The 20,980-nt window shown below is 41.9% G+C and overlaps 1 protein-coding gene across 6 annotated transcripts in view; it reads left to right on the top strand.

Annotated features, from left to right (window-relative positions):
- Positions 1-4,122: 4,122 nt before the first annotated feature.
- Positions 4,123-20,980, top strand: part of NUBPL (NUBP iron-sulfur cluster assembly factor, mitochondrial) — a 54,437-nt gene continuing 37,579 nt past the window's right edge. The window contains exons 1-3 of one of the 6 annotated variants that reach the window (XM_053380740.1): positions 4,123-4,315; positions 5,616-5,763; positions 6,561-6,595. In XM_053380740.1, the coding sequence (XP_053236715.1) occupies positions 4,202-4,315; positions 5,616-5,763; positions 6,561-6,595 (297 nt within the window). In that variant the 5' untranslated portion in view covers positions 4,123-4,201. Of the gene's footprint in view, positions 4,316-5,135; positions 5,369-5,615; positions 5,764-6,560; positions 6,596-16,429; positions 16,483-20,980 lie in introns of those variants that run through there. The other 5 variants (XM_053380759.1, XM_053380749.1, XM_053380798.1 and 2 more) reach the window with 5 other exon arrangements.

Genomic DNA, 20,980 nt, shown 5'->3' with positions numbered 1-20,980 from the left:
TTTGTATGCCGCCTTTTGATTAAAAATATATATGTTCAAAGCAGCTTACAATAGCAAGGAGAGGACAAATCTTGGCCGGAGGAGGCAGTTAGTGTTAGTGAGGTTGCCTTGCTGGCATGAGTCACATAGGGGAAAAAAGGTCCTGCAAGGTTGGGCCTTTACATTTGTTTTAAAGCTACAGTTGATAATGAATGGAAAAATACGGCAATTGGGCCTTATAATATGCAAATAATAAAAGCACATTGGTAAGAACACACATTTATTGGTAGTGATGAAAATGCAAGATCTCACAGAATTCAGATACAAACTAGACATAAGAGGCAGAGAGATGCTGTTAGTCCATGTCAAAGACAAACAATTTGTGCCATGAAATTACGGTATTGGGCATGTCTCACAAGTTGCTTGCCATTGATTCCTGAGAATGGGGAGATACCTAGCACAATGGCTTCACATCACACTTTGTATCAGATGTTATAAGAAACAGTAAAGATGTATGTAGTGGTGACATCTTGTATTAACTATTATAACCCTTTTTTTTTTTACAAAAACATGTTGGAGCATTCTACCTGAATGTCAAATCTTGTAAGATTTATGAATATGCAGTGACTGGAAATAAATGGGAAAAGATGCAAGAATGTATTAATATATCAAAATAAAAATCAGATGATGTAATGCAATGGGGATAGGGAAAATTGAAAGCACTTCAATAACTTTCTCCAGATGTGCTGATTCTCCCGGTTTACTGCTTTACTACCACGTGATACGCAAGAACCAAAGGTCACATTAATCACACCAAACAAACTAGCGATCATGTTACAAGAGTTCATAATGATTTTGCAGAACATCAGTTCTTTCCCCCTTTTTTGCTGGTACTTAGGGAATATTGTACTGCAGACATAAATAAGCTTTCTCTGTTGGTGTGTGTGTATTCATGTGCATGCAGAAAAGCAGCTTCCATATCAACAACACATATACAGTACTGCTGGAGAGAAACAGGAGAAGCGAGGTTTAAGTATTTTAAATATACCTTTTTTTAAAAAAAGGAAGTGGTGGCAGGGAAGATGAAGGCAGGGAAAGGTAAAATAAGTGCAAACTGCATAAACGGCAAGACAGTATATTTGTCTGGAATCATTTTTTTTGTCCTAAATGCACAAATTTCAGACACACCAAAAATGTAAATATAATTACATACAAGGGTAACTTCTGTTGATCCATATGAAGAGGCTACCAGTCTGGTTCTATATTAATATGCCAGAGTAAAATCTTTAAACTAGAGGTGGGAAACCTTTTTCAGCCCAAGCACTGCATTTCTTTCCAGAGAACTTTCAGAGGGGCATATGCCAGTGTAAATGTAAATTTTACCTTTGTACAAGTAGGCTAGTTTTTATACACATTCCAAACCCTGTTTTCCTGTTCAGACCACAAGCATTCGAAGAGACAAACCATCTGGGCAAAAATACTCGCAGTGCAAAGCAGGAGCAGTAAGGGGTGTGTTTGGAGGACCAGATAGAGAGACCTGTTCTAGTCTAAATGGAACTTTGCATCTCAAGGGTTGAACAAACGGCCCTTCATGCACTCTGACTGTGAAGACTAGATTACTATTTTAAGTATTTCTATCCCATTTTCCTCCAAGCAGTTCAAGGCAGCATACATGGCTCTCCTGTTCTCATTTTATTCTCAGAACAACCCATTCAGCTAGATAAAGATTGAGAAAAAGTGATCTGCCCCAACATCATCCAGTGAGTAGAGATCTGCAGCAGCCTCATACCTAGTCAACTAATAATAGGGACATGCACCAAATACACATCCACGCACCATCACACAAAAGACAACACCTGCCTGTCTGCAATCCATCAGCCCCAGAGGTACAGCTGGCACTGATCCTGTTACACCCAGTCCTCACACATCCCTGCAGGCAAATATTTGAGGTCACCTATGCTGCTCACACTGTTTTTGAAATTTTTGGGAGATTTTTGCCTATTAGCAGGCGCCTTCTGTGCCAACTTTTAAATCCCTGCTGAAAACTTTTCTATTCTGCCAGGCTTACACATGCAATTAAGAATGCATATTTCCACAATGGTTAATTGATGTCTGTTTTTATAGTACGGTTTAGTGTTTTATTGCTGTAAATGGCTTTGATTTTTTTATGACATATTTTTTATAAACAAATAAAAGTAAATATTATGAGTGCTATTCTATTCTTTTCCATGAGAGGGAGCATGATGAAAACCCTTCAATCAAAGAAAACCTCAAAGTAGATTAAAAGCCCTGCTTCCCTGAGTGCAAGGGGGAAGTGGCTGCTTCTTACACAAGTAGCTGCTTCTGCTGGCTTCCATAACTACACTCTCTCTCTGGATGCCAAGGTGGTGGATCTACTGCACCTTGGAGGGAGGTAGGGAGAGGAAGAGGAGAGGGAGAGGGACTAAGCAAGCAAGTAACCAGAAGTACAGTGGTACCTCGCAAGACGAATGCCTCGGAAGACAAAAACTCGCAAGACGAAAGAGTTTTTCGTTTTTTGAGTTGCTTCGCAAGACGATTTTCCCTATGGACTTGCTTCGCAAGAAGAAAACGTCTTGCGAGTTTGTGTCCTTTTTTTTTTAAACCACTTGAAGAGGTGCAGTTGCGACTGACCGTGCTCCGCAAGACGAAAAACATCGCAAGACGAAAAGACTCGCGGAACGAATTAATTTTGTCTTACAAGGCACCACTGTAACCAGTTCCCTCTGAGCAGTGCTATTGGGCCCTCAGGGAATGGGTGCATATGAGAAAAGATAAACAAAGCACAGCCACAAGACATTCAGAAAGAGATGGTATTAGTTAAAAGCCAGCCCACCCTCCTGCTGTGTATTTCGTGGTGGTGCTAAGCCTAGTCATCAGACTGCCAGAAAAGGAAATGTGAGAGCAGGGGTTGTGTCCTATAGGGAAAAGATGGGCAAAATATTGGAAACAGTAGCATCAGCTTTTTCAGGGCCAGCCCAAGACATTTTGTTGGCTAAGGCAAAGAACCAGTGTGGTGTAATGGTTAGAGTGCTGGACTATGACCAGGGTTAAAATCCCTACTCACTGGGTGACCTTATGCCTATTACTATCTCTCAGCTTAACGTACCTCATTGGGTTGTTGTGAGGATAAAATGGTGGGGAAGAGCGATGTGGGTGGCGATGTGGGTTAAACCACAGAGCCTAGGGCTTGCCAATCAGAAGGTCGGCGGTTTGAATCCCCGCGACGGGGCGAGCTCCTGTTGCTCGGTCCCTGCTCCTGCCAACCTAGCAGTTGGAAAGCACGAAGTGCAAGTAGATAAATAGGGATCGCTCCGGCGGGAAGGTAAACGGCATTTCAGTGCACTGCTTTGGTTCACCAGAAGTGGCTTAGTCATGCTGGCCACATGACCTGGAAGCTGTACGCCGGCTCCCTAAGCCAATAAAGTGAGATGAACGCCGCAACCTCAGATTCATCCGCGACTGGACCTAACAGTCAGGGGTCCCTTTACCTTTAGAAAAAGGTGGCATATAAATGAATGAATGACCTCTCCATGTACAAAAAAGCTGACTGGAATGAGTTACTGCTCTGCAAGAAAGGCTTCTACATGTGCTTCCATGGGAGGATGGAGGCAAGACCTCATGGTCACTACAACCACCCTGCAGTGTGTCCCCACAGGTGCGCTTTTAATGCTTTAGCGAATTTGTCTGTGTGAACCCACCCACTCTGCCTATCTCTGGGCAACAAACTCCAAATATGTGCGCCCACAAATAGAGAGGGAGGATGATCCAGACAGGCAGGAGACACTCATGAGAGCACCTGTGCCTAGCAGCAGAATTACTCCTTAATTTCTGCACATCTTTGAGTTTTTCAGGAGAAAAGCAAATGCCATTTGCTTTCCAAGCTTGAGGGATATGCGAAGTTGCTGTGGACTGGCCCCAACCTCCCACCGGCCGTGGACCCTCAATAGTTGCTGGCCAACGATTGATCACATGTGGGCCCTCTCGTGGGGTTTTGAGGATCTCGGTAGCTTCCTAACGTGACGCTGACCCCAGCATACCAATCGCCTAAAGCCAAGGCAGTGCTAATAGTCTTTGTCGCTAAAAAGGGATAAGTCCCATTTATTGCTTGTTTGCTTGCAGCCTCCGTTGCCCGCCCCTTTTGGGGGCTGGGCTGAGGCGAGGCTACGCAGATCCATCGGCAGGCGCTGGGAGGGGTGCTAGGATGGTGGCGCGAGCTTATGCATTGGCGTTACAAACTGCGAAGAGAAAAGCCTTGCCATGGCTCCGGCCAGGCTGGGGTGGAGCCGCGACCTCGGCTGTTTCCGCCCGCTTTCGGGTAAGTGACGCGTGGAGAGCCATTTTCATTTTGGACAGGAGTTTTGATGGGGACGAGGCAGGCGGGAGCTCCGGAGCATGTCATTGTTCGGTGCGTCCTTTTCGTGCCGGGTGGATGAAAGGGGTTCTAAACAGCGGTTGGTGCGAGCTATGAAACCCACTTTTCAAATTAATTGTACTGCACTCCCCCTTTTTAAAGTGCGTTGGTGAGATTGGTTTCAAGTGACATGTCTATAGCTCCATACGAAGGATTGTTTGGGGTTTTTATTCCTTCTCTTCCTTGTTCACGTTCCAATTCCTCTAGTTTATTTTACCAACCTTACTTTTTTACTGTCTCCAGTTACTTTTTGCACCACCATTCGATAACCATAATTGCATCTAAAGACTCCACGCATATACATCTGCATTAACTCTCACATACATATACAGTATATGTAAACAATCCCCTCCATTCCTCTTCCATGGACACATTTGCCCATATTCTCTGTTCCACATGCACACCTGCCTCCATCTGTCGAGGTTTTCTTCACTCCCTTTTTCTGAATTCGCACCCAGTTCTGCCAGTACCTCCCCACTCCAGCACTGCACTTTCTTGCTATTGCTAATCGGAATGTGTTCCTCTGATTTCCTTTCACTTGCACACCCGCATTTTCATTCTTCTCTAGCAGATCCTATGCTCTGCTGTGTGAACAGACTCAGTCACGCAGCAAACTACCCTGCGATTCTTAGTTGCACCCATTCCTCTTACACTTCAGGAAGTACCGTCGTTGCCGAGGAGGCACTTCCGCCTCGCCTGCACCCATTTCCTATCGGACCGAGAAGGCACCTAGAAGTGCCTCGCTGGGCGGCGATTCTATCGTTTTAACCGCTTGCAAACAGAAGCTTGCTTTTGCTAGATAAGCTGCTGCCTCCAAATCTATGGCTTAACTTCAGAGACGCCACACGGGCATGTATGATGTATTTTGATATGGAAATAAGAGGACTGAAAGCGTTGTTAGTTGCTGGCAGTCCCTCAAGGATGCTAAAATTACTGGCTGCAAACTTTAAAAAAATGGTAAGCTTTCCTAGTTATGCCCACTTGCAGTTTGACACATCTCATTGGTGTCACGCTTGGCTTACAAACGTGCCCTAGGCTAAAGGAACACAGAGATAACAGAAGTCTTGCAAGGCGTCAGACGAAATAAACGTGCCAGTAATTTTAGTGGAGGAGCTGGAAACTATTTTGCTATCTCTCTCTTTCATACACAGATTTTGGTGTATGAAAACAGTTTAGAATTAGCACGTTTCTGTTTTGTTTTCAGTCATCAAATGCAAACGATGAGGTCCTCAAAGAGAAGCGTAGCAAAATCATGGCTAGAGGACTTCCAAAGCAAAAACCGATTCAAGGAGTTAAGCAGGTGTTGGTTGTAGCTTCTGGAAAAGGAGGTGTTGGGAAGTCAACAACTGCTGGTAAGTTCTGTGTATTTGATTCAGTATATTATTTCCCTTTAATTTGCTTGTAGATATAGGTGTGCGGATATAACAAGCTCTTATCTAACAATGTACACTTCCACTATATTTTACTTTTAGTTTGGATTTAATTTGAAAAGGTTTTTAAGTAAGTGTTACTCAGCCTGAAATAAGCTGTCAGATATAAGCAGAGTTCTTGTTTCATTCTTATTTGGTACAATTTGTGATGCTCCCTGGATCAAGTACATAGTTGAAACTAGTTCAATAATTATACTGGGAGGGAAAGAAGCTACAATGAGAAATTATCCTCATGTTCTATTGACTTGAGTGTGTCCATAACACTACTTGCATTTCAATATTTCATTTTATGTATTGTAAACTATGAAAATCCTGACTTTCAAATAGCAAAGAAAGGGAAAGAGTCATTTTAGGATTGTCTGTGACTGATTTTTATTAGAAGATGCAATACACAGTCATTAGGTTTAAGATGAATCTAGTGGAAGAAGGAAAATACTGACTTCATACACTTCCAAATAAATTCTCCAATTAGCCATTATGGGTTAGGAGTTTAGGTTCTCTTATGAATCAGCAGCTGATTTAAGAAACATGGAAGTAGGAGATAGGAATAAATCATTTTTACAGTGAAGAGGATTATACAGTGCAGTGTCCCAATGATTTGTATTGGGACCCATACTATTTTACTTATTCATAAATGATCTGGAGTCAGGGGCTTCTTTCTAAGAAGTGATCTCATTTCCGAGAGGCTGATTCTGCTAATTTTTGTGTTCTCTTTTCAGTAAATGTAGCCCTTGCACTGGCAGCAAATGATTCGGTAAGTAATTGCCTGATTATTGTTTCAATATTGCTAAATATAAAAATCAATAAAAAGTTACAGGTATTAATAAACACTTTAATAGCTAGTATATAGGCAGAGATATTTTTAAAGATTGTTTCTGAAATAGTAGTTTTAATTTCAGTAGCTAGCTTCAAATGATATAGTTGAAAAAAAGACACCATTTCTTCCACCAGGATTCTCCCTAATACTCATCTTCACTGTGCTGCTATTTCTGTTGTGCATTCTTATGAATTTCATTCCCTGACTACTATCACTGATAGGGAAAACTAGCTTTACATTAAGTAAATCTGCTTATTTTTAATGTTACGATAAATTTCATGATGTGGGTACGTGTGTGTAGTTTTCTAAGGGTAAGGTTCACAGGGCCCTATGAAAATGATTGCTAGACTTACCTTTTAATGTCTTTACTGAAGTACATTTGTGAAATATGTCTATACTCTAATAAAAAAAAATCCACTTTTGAGAATTCTAAGCACTTCACATACATTATTTCAGTAAATCTTTACAGAAACTTGCCTAAGGCCACATTGGCACAAACCACATATTCAGTTAAATAGGCATACAGTGGGAAGACATGACTAACCCCATGTCCGCTCTATATGCATGCCCTGGAGAAGATGTAAAAAAATCCTGTGTGTGTACAAACTATATTGTAGACTCTGCCTATGTATTAACAGACCCTGGCTATTCTAGGGACTGTGATCCCAGGGACAAAACTTAAACATGCACATGTCTGTATGTTCATAGGTAAAGGGGACCCCTGACCATTAGGTCCAGTCGTGACCGACTCTGGGGTTGCGGCGCTCATCTCGCTTTATTGGCCGAGGGAGCCGGCGTTTGTCCGCAGACAGCTTCCAGGTCATGTGGCCAGCATGACTAAGCCGCTTCTGGCAAATCAGAGCAGCACACGGAAACACCGTTTACCTTCCTGCTGGAGCGGTACCTATTTATCTACTTGCACTTTGACGTGCTTTCGACTGCTAGGTTGGCAGGAGCTGGGACTGAACAACGGGAGCTCACCCCGTTGCGGGGATTCGAACCGTTGACCTTCTGATCGGCAAGTCCTAGGCTCTGTGGTTTAACCCACAGCGCCACCTCTATGTTCATAGTCTCTTTAAAATGTGTAGATTGGTCAGAAATGGAATTGGAAGTTGTGCTTCTGATGTATATTTTAGCTTTCTTTTTTTACATTTATATTCCACTTTTCTGTCAAGGAGCTCAAGGTGGCATACATGATTCTTCCTCCTCTTAATTTTATCTTCACAACAACCCTGTGAAGTATGCTGGGCTTAGAGACTGTGACTGATGCAAGGTCACCCCTTTAGCTTCATGGTTGAGTGGGGATTTGAATGCTGGTGGCGCTGTGGGTTAAACCACAGAGCCTAGGGCTTGCTGATCAGAAGGTCGGAGGTTCGAATCCCCGCGACAGGGGTGAGCTCCCATTGCTTGGTCCCTGCTCCTGCCCACCTAGCAGTTCGAAAGCACGTCAAAGTTCAAGTAGATAAATAGGTACCGCTCTGGCTGGAAGGTAAACGGCGTTTCTGTGCGCTGCTCTGGTTTGCCAGAAGTGGCTTAGTCATGCTGGCCACATGACCCAGAAGCTGTCTGCGGACAAACGCCGGATCCCTCGGCCAGTAAAGTGAGATGAGCACCGCAACCCCAGAGTCGTCCGCAACTGGACCTAATGGTCAGGGGTACCTTTACCTTTACCTACCAAGTTTAACACTCTAACCACTAAACCATACAAGCTTGCTCTTTAGTTGAATATGAGAAAAACGCAAGCGCTGAAATTGGAATTGGGGATTTCTGGTTCATTGCTCAGTCTCTAAGTCACTGCTCTTTGCTATTTATGCCTGGGTGATATAAATAAGGGTTTAGTGGTGCAATGCAGTAGGCAAGGTGGTCATAATATCCCCTGTTGGCATTTAAGAAAATAACACACAATCCATGTGAATGAATCAAAAATGTTCCTGAAACATGGCAGCATTTGCAGCAAATATACTAGTATTAGAACAAGGCTGTCAAAACAAGGTTAAAATGTACTGTGCGAATTTAACAGTGAAAGTTCAAGGCTCTTGAAAAATCTGTCAGGTTTACAGGGGGGGAAAGGCAGAGGCAGAACTTGAGAGTAGCAGATGTTGCATTAATATTTGATACAGAAGTAAATTTTTAAAATCATTGTATTGGAATTAATTGCTTGATTGACACTAATAGGAGTCACCTGGCAAGTTCTCAAACACTGCATAGAAAGTGTTTCATAATTAATGCCTGGTGTTATTGCAGTGGGTGAAATTTATGATCGTGACACAATGGGTTAGCAAACAATGAATCATCTTTGTTTATAGCACTTGTGTATGCTGTGTGTGTGTTTGTGTAGCTCTCAAATAGGAGCTGTATAGTCATTATTCTTCAGTTTATTTCTACATTGTTAAAATAGCATTTTTAAGAACATGTGGTCATGTTACATTTCCCAAGTACTTACTGATCACAGAAGTCTGCATGATAAATGTGGTGAGTGGCGCAGAATGTCAGAGAGTGATTTGCAGAAATGATCCTGCAAGTTCCTACTCTAATCTTGCCTCCTGCCATCAGATCTCACTTAACTGGCCTTGGACAAGTCACTGTTCTCGTAGGAGATAAAGATAGCCCTCTTCAGCTATTCTCCCTCAGTGTCACATAATCACCATCTACTGAGAGCCACCACTCTCTCTGTTGCATCATTGTGGTCAATGTCACTGCTTTCCATGTGCTGCGAAAGAATCCCTGCAGTAGAGAGCCTGCTATTGTGTAGGCTTCCTGTGTGATTTAGAACCCTGCTATTTATTTCATTTGACCTCACCATTTCTTCTTAAAACTGTGTGTACACATACACCCACTTCTCCACCCGTTACTCAGGATAACACTTAACGCACCTGAGGTTGACTAGTCAGTGAAAGCTTATACAAAAATAAATGTTTGTCTTGAAGTTGCTTTGTTGCTTAAATTTCAACCAACTAAATTGAGGTAAATTGAGGTTGTGGAGTTGCCTTTGCCTCATCTTTCAAACTTGATAGCGCCGTATTTACAATGGATTAGAAATGCTATATTCATTCTTAACTTGCAGTGGATATTGTGTATCAGGAATGGGAGGTTTAATAATAATAATAATAATAATAATAATAATAATAATAACGTTGATGATGATGATGTTTCACTTTGAAGCCCTATTGGGGAACTAGAAAAATATATAGCCTAAATTCACCACAAGCTTAGTTTGTGAATTTAGGCTGGACACAGGCTTGGCTTTCTCATTTGCTACAGATACTAGATTCTTCTTATCTATTTGATGGAAAGACATTTGCTGTTATTTCCTGCTGGCAGGCAGCACTGCAGGGGTGTTGTGGTTTGAGGTACTGAAGGATTTCCAATGCTAACACTCATAGCTCTTACTCTGCTTGTGTTTCAGAACTATAAATCTAGTCTTAGGCTTATAAATTCCAACTTGCCTAAAACCGACTAGTCTATTAATGCTGTGCGTACATGTAGAACTGAATCTTAATTATTGCAGTTTTTTTATTATAAGATCTTTTGTTCTGTTGGGCCCGCAAGACACACCCAGACAATGGTTTCTTGTGCACATGGTTGGACAATTGTGTGTTAAACTAACAACATAAGAAGCTTTCAAAAATAGTACGTTCATAGTTTCCGTAGTGCACATGTGGACTAGGAAGATCTGTAGACTGGATATCTCTTGATTTTCAAACCTGCCACATAGACACGTCTGTACTTTACTGTGGATGTGTGTACTATTTCAGTTTGATTTTCGTAAATCTACAAAGGTAGAGCTGACTTTAGTACTTGGATTCCAGAGCTGTTCTGAGTTTGTGTATGTGACTACTCACTGCAGATGAAATAATTTAGTTGATGGAAGATTTTGATTCAGTAACGAATGTCAAGGTCATCCATGTCAAGTATTGCTTAAAGCAAAGAGAGCATTTGGTCCAGTCCTGGCTCTCTGGATCTGTAACAACTTCGAGTTACCAAATCATTACAGCTGGCTTAGTTAATTAACGACAAGAATGTGCAGTTCTCCGAGGCTGTACTGATATTTCTAAACTTCTGCTGCTTCCCCCTGAAGCGAATAGGCTTTGCCCAACAATCCTCCTTCTTAACTTTTTTCAGTTTTGACAGGAGATTCTTTTTAACCCTCAGAAATGGCAGTAGCCAATTCTACTCCCCCAGGAGCCCTGTAGGAGAACTTTTGGCTTTTCTGCCAGGCTCACTCGCATTCACATTAGGACAACTGTGTATGAAAGCTGCATTGCCCCAGACAATTTATTATAGCAGAAAGAACTCAAATTAATAGAAGCCAGGCATAATACATCAAGATTGCTTGTTTAGGAACACTGTATTTTAGTGAGCAAACACCAGCTGTGCATGACTGAGGATGGCCCAAATCCAGTTGGGAAATTGTGCTTATGCTGTCATTGTGCAGGAAAACTACCTATTCAACCTGCTTTAAAAATTCTTTTTTACTAAGGGCTGTGATCTAGCCAGCCTCCTCCCCACTCCCATTTAGATTTGTGGCGGTAGAAGAGTACCCTTGAGGTTCTTGCAGAAAATTAGTTTTATATATAAATAAATGTGTGCCAACTACAGCATAGCTGAGTCAAGTATCCAGCACTGAAGATTGTATGCAGCTCATTTGTCTGTGTACAATCAGCTCAATCTTGCATGAGACATTCATCTTTGGTTGGTTGCCTATTGCCTTTATCCCAAAGTATAAAATGCACAGGTAAAAAAACCCTATACTTTGCCTTTGGAAAACCATTGCGTGAGAGACAGCAGTCATTGAGGGTTTGGGAGAGAGAGAGGTCAAATTTCAGAGAGGAAGATGGGAGTACTCTTGTCACGTCGTACATCCTGGTCCTAAATCCACTTCCATACAGTCTAACACCAAAATGCATGCTTGCGCGCACACACACACACAGCCTGAAGGCTCTGTTGAGTTTTTTTAAGGAAACCCCCAAAATTGTTGCTTTCTTTAGGAAAACCTGAAAGTTGTTGAGCTTTTGTTAGACATACACCAACCAAAGTTTACAAAAATACGGTTTTTTTTAACTAAGATCCAGGACAAAGTGCCTCCTTTTGGAAATTCCCCTCGGACGTCAATTTTGCCTTTGAAATCCTGGTAATGTCCATGAAAATCCAGGCATATGGCAGCCCTAATTCATTCACGATTCCACAGCCTGCCCTACAGTGGCCTGTAAAGCAGACAGTATTAGTAAACTGGGCCCTTCTCAACTCAGAGATTTATGGAGACTAGGCAGAGAAGTCTGCAGAACGGCCATTCTGAACACACTAGAATTTTTAAATACCATGTTCTGAAAAGGCAAAATAGCAGGGCAGGAAAGCAGGCAATGAATACTACCAGGAACAGTTATCTGGAAATCAGAATTGGCCCGGCTAGCAAAACCAGGCCATTTTCAGTAAAGAACACTTGTAACAAGAGAGGTAGCCAGCAGAGGGAGTGCTTTTCACCATTTTCCTTCCTATGGCACTCTGGTCATGACATCATCAAATAAGTTTTTTATTTTAAAAATCCACACACAGCTCTTTATTAGCAACAGAATCAATTTTAAGAACAGGAAATGGAGGAGCAGAATAAAAACATGCTAAATAGTCACATCTGTGAGACTCAATGCAGAGTTGCAGATAGATCAAAAACTTCCTTCGGCATGTTGGTTAGCTTACACTTCGCTAGATAACCTTGTGCTTGTGGTACCTGCTTGCCTTTTGCTGGTTTCAAATACAGTGGTACCTCGGGTTAAGTACTTAATTCGTTCCAGAGGTCTGTTCTTAACCTGAAACTGTTCTTAACCTGATGCACCACTTTAGCTAATGGGGCCTCCCGCTGCCACCGCCACACGTTTTCTGTTCTCATCCTGAAGCAAAGTTCTTAACCCGAGGTACTGTTTCTGGGTTAACGGAGTCTGTAACCTGAAGCGTATGTAACCTGAAGCGTATGTAACCCGAGGTACCACTGTATAGCATCTTAAATTCTTGAAAAATAAGTCATCCAGGAAAGGGAACATAGGTGAAAATGGCTGCCAAATGAAGTTCAAATACAGTTAAGAAGGATAAAATTTCAGGATCAAAAGTTAGGTCTAAGTTTTGGTGTATGTTAAGCCTCATGATTTTACCTATGAAGTCATACCAACAAAGAATGGACACTTATGGGCATGAATCCTGTCTGTAGGTCATGGCTGTCCTTGTTCTTGCACTCTTGCCCTATTTAGAGAAGATCCTTATCTGGAGCCACTCCTGTGCACAAATCTTATCTGAATTAGGAACTGTGGATGTGGAAATCTTATGAGCATCAGTATACAGATGTTGCTCATCAGCACTACACCAAAAGCAATGTATTCAAATCCATCTTCTGGCTGTCAATTAGTGATACATGCCTAGAGCTAAACTGGAGCACTTATATCTAGAAGAACAATACTGCTTTACCATACAACAAATAAACACCAGGTCAAACCAGCATTCTTCTGTGCACTGATTTCTTGAAGGGGTAGGTCTCATTATTCACTGCTTTTGACACCTTAGTTACTTAAGCCCATGGAAGTGCATCCGTATGGTTCAGAGAACCTCCATTAAGCAAAACATTATTATCTTGGCTTGCTATCCTATGCACATTTGAAGTAAGAACCATTGAACACAGGGACTTGTGGGACTGGGTTGTTAAACAAAGTTATATTCCCCCCCCCCCGGCCACACACTTCCACACAAAGGAGCAGCTAATGAGAAAGCAGCAAAATAATACAATTAAAAACAAATAAATATTGTAATGAAAATTGCTAAGAACATCTAAACACAGTCAACCACCCTCACAGCTTATAATTTCAAGGTTGCTAGGAATAGTGTATTTGCTTGGGTGAACACAAATGTTTTGCTTTTTAAATTCCTCCTGAATATTGAGGGAGACAAATTTATCCCACCAGGAGGGCATTCCCTAAATGGGGAAGCTCTACTGCAAAGGTCTCCCCTACTGATTGTCTTGCCTGAGATGCTTCATCTTGATATATTGAGAGGCTCACTCTTAGGTACTTGGGTCCCAAACCATTAAAACCTTGGCATACTAACACCTTGAATTTCAGGCCTGGTTACACAATGTCCCATTGGGAAGCCCTGCTTACCAACCTAGCAGCTGTATTCAGCACTGGTTGCAGTTTCCAGGCCATCTTTGAGTGCAGCATCACATCGAGCGCATGGCAGTGGGAGCACAATTGGCCCTTTAGGAGGGTTGTTGCTAAGCATGGACAACCAAGGCCACCTGGACTTTAACTGACCCAACTTCTTTCCAGTAGTGCAACGTAGGCAATGAGTGAATAACAAGGTTTCCGAACAAATTTTTCCAAAGCAAATTGTGCTTAAGATTTTAGAAAATGTAGAACAAGAATATTATTTTAGGGGAGGAAAAGTAATTTGTGGTTTGAGTAAGAGCAGAAAAAAGCAAATGTTAATAAAGACAAACACATATACCTATTTAAGAGTGTTTCCTAATAAATTCAGCATTTACTAATTTGCATTCGTTTGTTGTCCGATCCTGGCTTCTCTCTCTAGCGCTTTCCAATATTTCACCTCTCTTAAAGTGTGTTAGAGCTCTTCAACTTTTTGAATCCATGGCTCTCTTTCTCTCTTCAGTTCTTCCTCAGGGGTTCTCAAATTGTTGTCTGTGGATCAGCAGTGGTCTGCAAGCTTCACTCAGGTGACCCATGGCATGCTGGTATTGAATATTCATATTGACTTTTAATTGTATTCTTATTGCTTATTTTGTTTCTTATTGCATTTTATTGTATTTAAATTTGAATACTACGGAATGCTAATTGTAATACAATAAAATACAATGTAAGAGATAAGCTTACAGTGCAGCTCTTTACAATTGCTGCAAAAGGCAGAAAAATTATTATGTGGTCTGCCAAGTCTGCTGGCAATTTTCAAGTGGTCTATGGGCTGGGGGTGGTAGTTTGGGAACCACTGATTTAACATGTTTTTTCAACTCCCCTCCCAAACTTTTAATCAATCAAGAGGAGAGGAGACTCCTGGTTAAATTTTGGTTTCCCCTTAATTGCAGGTTCTTAGGTTGAACTTAGACCCTCTTGTGCAGAGCTGTTTGAGCTAAGCCTCTCCTCAAACTTCTGTCCTTCCTTTGAACTTTTGGCCCTTCTGTGTAGGAGAGGCTTTAAAGCATGGGTAGGCAAACTAAGGCCTGGGGGCTGGATCCAGCCCAATCGTCTTCTAAATCTGGCCCGCGGATGGTCCGGGAATCAGCAGGTTTTTACATGAGTAGAATGTGTCCTTTTATTTAAAATGCATCTCTGGGTTATATGTGGGGCATAGGAATTTGTTCATTATTATTTTTTTCAAAATATAGTCCGTCCGCCCCCCCACAAGGTCTGAGGGACAGTGGACTGGCCCCCTGCTGAAAAAGTTTGCTGACCCCTGCTTTAAAGCAAAAAACAACCATTTTACAATGTGCTTTGCAACTCAAAAGCCAAACACAAAATGGTTGAAAGTCTTCTTGCTTCACGATTGTGTTGATTCTTGCTGTATTAGGCTACATATGTAGTTTTGTAAAGCCACTTGGAAATGTTTTGATGTGCGTTCTTCACCACAGTTCTTTTATTTATATATCTGTGTGCATTGATGGAGTAAAGCATACAACTGTGAACTATTTTTTTTTAAAGTTTTGAATGTTTGTGGTGTCCAAAGATGGCATTGCCATTGTCATTGCAAAGCTTTCTCACACCTCTCCCCTTTGCTCCCATGTTCATTCCCGAGTATTCTTTTGGTTTGTTAAAAATGGGAGAACCTGTAGATGGAAAAAGAGTGCTACTTAGGTTTAAGCACAAGCTAGGCAGTTTTCCAAATATTTATCCTTCAAATGGTAATTAGGGGATAAAGCATTAGAGTGACTATTTGAAGGGGTTTGATTAGCTGTGCATGCAGATAAAAGAAATGAGTCATGAATCTTCATAATCAGGTAAATTATGTGTTTTGTCTGAGAACAAAGGAGTTCGAAAATGGTGTTGAAGTCTTTGAAATCTGGCATGAAAATGTGGCTTCCCGATCTCTTAAATTGCAGCTTTCGTACAGTAGACACGAAACAGCATAATCTGTCAGAGTAACTCCAGTGGGTTTTTAAATAGCTTTGTGCATTATAAAGAAACATGATTTTTTTTAAAAAAAGAAGTAGTGCTAAATGAGATATTTGCTTTGATCTACATGATTACCTAAAATGGTACTGTCTCCCAATTGACATGTATATCAAGAAGTTCACAGAAAGGAATTGGTGGAATGTGCAGTGATGATGCTAAGCAATGGCTGTGAACAGACATTAATTCTTTTACAGCCTTGAAGATGGCATGATAGAGGTATTATTGCTCACAGAGCACACATTCATTTCCCCCCTCTCTATTCCACTAAGGCTTTGATCAAACAGGATTTGCAGGTTTTTAGTTCTTCAAAATAATAGAAAGCCTGTCTCACCATAGTGGGAGGGACTCTTCCCACCCCAATATGTGCATTGATGGCCAACAAGACCTCTGTTATTCTGCCATTCTCTGAAAAGCTAATGTCTGCACTTAGGCTGTGTTTGTCATAACAAGCTATTGAAATAAGTCAGATACAGTGTTTGTATGTGTGTTGATAAATTGGCAGAAAACGCTAATGGGACTTGAGGCCGGCTCAGGACATTTTAATATGTGAAGTTGAACATGCAGTGGTGTCCCTTTTCCTTCTCATTAATCAAGGATACAACCCCTGAGAAGGTACCTGGTGTCAGTGAACTGAAGCCTTGGAAGTGCTAAGATTACATTCTAGTAAGTCTGATATTCCTGCCACACTTAATGGCAACAGACTCACCTTATTATGTATTAGGGCTGCCTAGAGTGGAGCAGGGGTCTGTATAAGGTGTGCATGTGGCTTTTTTTTTAAAAGAAGGTTTTGCACTGTTAGGTAAAGGTAAAAGGTAAAGGACCCCTGGACGGTTAAGTCCAGTTAAAGGCGACTATGGGGTTCATCTCGCTTTCAGGCCAAGGGAGCCGGTGTTTGTCCACAGATAGCTTTCCGGGTCATGTGGCCAGCATGACTAAACCGCTTCTGGTGCAACAGGATACCGTGATGGAAACCAGAGTACTCGGAAACACCATTTACCTTCCCGCCACAGTGGTACCTATTTATCTATTTGCACTGGCGTGCTTTTGAACTGCTAAGTTGGCAGGAGCTGGGACAGAGCAACGGGACCGCACCCCCTCATGGGGGACCTTCATGGGGACCTTCTGATCGGCAAGCCCTAGGCTCTGTGGTTCCACCTTTTACATTGCTAGACAGAGTGGTGTGGTGAGCTATTACTGTTAGCTTTAGGAACACCCTCTATCAAGGACTGAGGTTCTGTTTGCCCAATGGTAGTAGTGTTTTACATCTATATATGTAAAAGTAATGTAATAGATTTCCTTAACTAAGGATGTCTGACATTTCACCAAAAACACAGCAACCATACCCTTAATCTGCACAAGTAGAAAAACAAGCTCCTCCCCCCACCCACGAAGTACCCCTTACATTGCAAGGCTATACAACTTGAAAAATCACAACTGCAAAAATTATCTCTTACAATCCAATATTTGGATACACAGTACTGGAGATGAAGATGCTGCAGTTCCTGTTTATAAATAGCATTATATGCAGGGGTCCACCAATACGTTAGACAATGGCATCCATAAGTTTAACATGGGCAGCCAGTGGTGAAAGCCTCTGAAAGTAAGGCTGTAGAAGTAAGGTTCTTTAAAAGATGGTGGCAGCATGGGGTAGCAGAGACTGCCTCTTTCAAAATGGGTCAAGATGCAATATCAGTATAATGGATTTGGGTTTGTTACAAACATATGTGCCCACATCTCTCCACAACTCCTCCCTCTAAACCCAACCCCATCCCTCATTAGTGGGCACTGGATGAACATAGTCTTTTGAACAGGAAACAGGAAACCTGGCCCTTATTAACTACCAAGTCGATCCAAAATTTGTGGCCCGCCAGCAGCAAGCATAAATACGATGTTAATTTACAGCATCAGATAAAGGCAGATGATGATTATGGAACACTCAACCTTTGTGACAGATGCCGCAGAATCAAGTTGCAAAGTTGGTACTGCTGAATATAGTGGCCTGGTCAAACCTCAGAATTTGGTGTTGGATGGGAGTGGAGCTAATGATGGTTTCTGGTGGTTAGGGGATTAGGGTTCTGGGACATGGTTGGCTTTACGTGCTGGGGGATTGGGCTGCCATATTTTCAGTGGGACTCTAAATAAATGAAAAATCAGTTATTCCTTAATAACCCAAACCACTTCTATAACCCCATCGCTAAGCTCATGTATGACTGTGCATTTTAGTGTATCTGAATTATCAGCGCTGAGAAAGGTACAAGTTGAATAAGAACAGCTATTTTTAAGTTCAGAAGCATTTATTGCTTATAACAGAATCCTGCTTTTCAAATACCAGCTTTTAATAATAATAGCTTTAGGCCAGCACCCTGCTGTGCTAACAGCGGTAGGCTTGTATCCAAAAGTTTCTTGAACAAGCAGAAAGATGCTTCAACTCAGGCAAGGCAGGCGCATGACTTCCAGTTAAGCTTCTCTTAGTGGGCAGCAGTTTATATCCCTGCCCCTCCACCTCATGACACCCCCCACCACATGCTTCACCAAAGGTAAAAAGGTAAAGGTACCCCTGCCCGTACGGGCCAGTCGTGACCGACTCTGGGGTTGCGCGCCCATCTCGCTTAAGAGGCCAAAGGTAGTTATAATTTATTTCCTGCCCACTCGCAGGTCGGGTTAGAACAGTTAACCTACAATGTTTAAAAGTGGTTTTAAAACAACTTGCAATCACAGAAGTAAGGTTGTTTCCAAGAATTATACATCTCAGGTGTCAAAAGCCGGGGGCAAAGAAGTGTTGCAGTAGCTGCTGGATGGCATGGACTGTTGTGCCATTTTAGATGATTTTTAGAAGACACCTGAAGGCAGCCCTGTTTAGGGAAGTTTTTAATGTTTCATGTTTTATTGTGTTTTTAATAATCTGCTGGGAACCGCCCAGAGTGGCTGGGGAGACCTGGGATATAGATGGGTGGGGTATAAGTAATAACAACTTCTTCTTCTTCTTCTTCTTCTTCTTCTTCTTCTTCTTCTTCTTCTTCTTCTATTTATTTATTTATTGTGCAAAGGTTGTTCAGGTGGAAGGGCAGCAACCCTGCAAATTGGACAGAGTCATTCTCTCTCAGCCTGCCCCATTCAGCACCATCCCCTGACCATTGGTGGGGAATTGTGTAGGGCGTTGTGTAGGTCGTGGTGGGAAGAAAACCCATCTTCCTCCAGCCATGTAATAGTAGCTTAAGTTGGAATCCAACTCATTCTGGAGTCCAGAATTGGGTTTAGTTTGCTCAGGATCTCAACCATCCCCAGTGCCAAGTCTAAATGCCATCCTGGTTAAATGCTGCCAGAAATAATTAGCGATTTCAGTTCATCTTCTCTTAAACATCCAAGGAAAATTATTCACAGGTTTCCAAAGCAAATTTTTCTCCATTGCTGAGCAATTCTTTTACAGCTCGAAAGCATTTCTAATGTTTTAACACCAAACCTTCTTCAATTTCTTGCCTTCTGTCCAGCCGTATGTAGTATTTGAGAGCAATTATGCTCTATCATCCTGGTGGCTATCTCTTTTAAAAAAACATTGCAGAAGTGTGAAGTTGGAAGGGCAGACCTTAACAGAATAGCCCAACATTCACTGGCAAGTAGTGCTGCAAATAGAGGTCTTGAACTGCTAACGTGTGCTGTCCCTGCAGGGTAAGGAAATAACTTGCTAAGACAAACCTAAAGCTAGTAAACTGTGCCAAACGCTACAGAGAAGATAATGCCTTGTCTATTCTGGTCTGCAAATTCTTTTGTAGCCTGGATACAGAACTGGCTACATTTCAGCATGAAAGCAATATCTGTTTTCTTATGTGTTGTTTGTATTTATCAGCTGCCTATTATTCTAGTCCCTTTAGGCAACACACAGCAAAAATCAATACAATAAAATACTGGATCAGATAAAACAAAATCGGCGTATAAAATCTCTCTCTCTCTCTCTCTCTCTCTCTCTCTCTCTCTCTCTCTCACACACACACACACACACACACACACACACACCACTATTGAAAGCATGACAGTAATTACATGGAAGTTAAAATAAAATGCTCAAATGCTGCCAAAGTAGAGGCTAAACAATTAGTAATATTGATATTAAATTTGTATAAAGATGTTTAAAAGACTTGGGGGTAAACGGAGAAGTTTTCACCTGCTGCTGAAAAATGTCACTATAAGCACCAAGTGGATCTCTCTGGGGATAATGTTCACAACCAGGGGGCCACCCCTGAAAAGACCCTCTGTGTTTGGCATCCTCAATATTACAGATGAAGAAGGCACTACAAAGTATATTGATAAAGATGAGTTTGTAGTCACCAAATTTCACCTAAAAGGGTTAGTTGAAATGTGGCTACTATATTGTAGCATCAGGAAGCTGGTGGTTTGAATTCCATAGCACATTTTGACACTGTTGAATAGGGCATAGTTATGATACATAGTTGAATAGGGCTCTCCCACACCATGCTAGTATGTCATCTGTGACAAATGACATAAGACCAACTTTCCTCCTCCTTCTCTTCTACTATCATGTGTGTATGTGTGAATGTGTACGTACCACCGTACAACGTGTAATATTCCTTCATGCAGTTCTTAAGCTAGACTCTAGTCTAGAAAACTTTATGCCACAAAGCATTTTGATGCTATGGACTTACTTGCTACGTAGGAACATAAGAAGCTCTCTCAAGGACCGTCTCTCCCATATGAACTGATCCAGACTCTGTAATCATCATCTGAGGCCCTTCTTTGTGCGCCTCCTCGGCAAGAGGTCAAAGGGCAGCAACACTAAAACAGGCCTCTTTTGTTGTGGCCCCCGCTTGTGTGATGCTTTCCCCAGGGAGACTCACCAGGTGCCTTCGTTACATATTTTAGGCACCAGGCAAAAACATTCTTCTTCTCGTAGGCCTTTGGCTAATTAAACAACCTATGGCCTTTTAAAGTGGGACGCAGGTGGCGCTCTTAAACGACAGAGCCTAGGACTTGCCGATCATAAGGTCGGCGGTTCGAATCCCCACGATGGGGTGAGCTCCCGTTGCTCAGTCCCTGCTCCTGCCAACCTAGCAGTTCGAAAGCACATCAAAGTGCAGGTAGATAAATAGGTACCGCTCCGGCGGGAAGGTAAACAGCGTTTCCATGCGCTGCTCTGGTTCGCCAGAAG

Source organism: Podarcis raffonei, chromosome 1 (genome assembly GCF_027172205.1).
Source record: "Podarcis raffonei isolate rPodRaf1 chromosome 1, rPodRaf1.pri, whole genome shotgun sequence".
NCBI lineage: Eukaryota > Metazoa > Chordata > Lepidosauria > Squamata > Lacertidae > Podarcis > Podarcis raffonei.
The sequence above is the reverse complement of the archived record's forward strand: the minus strand, read 5'-3'. Positions and strand labels throughout refer to the sequence as shown.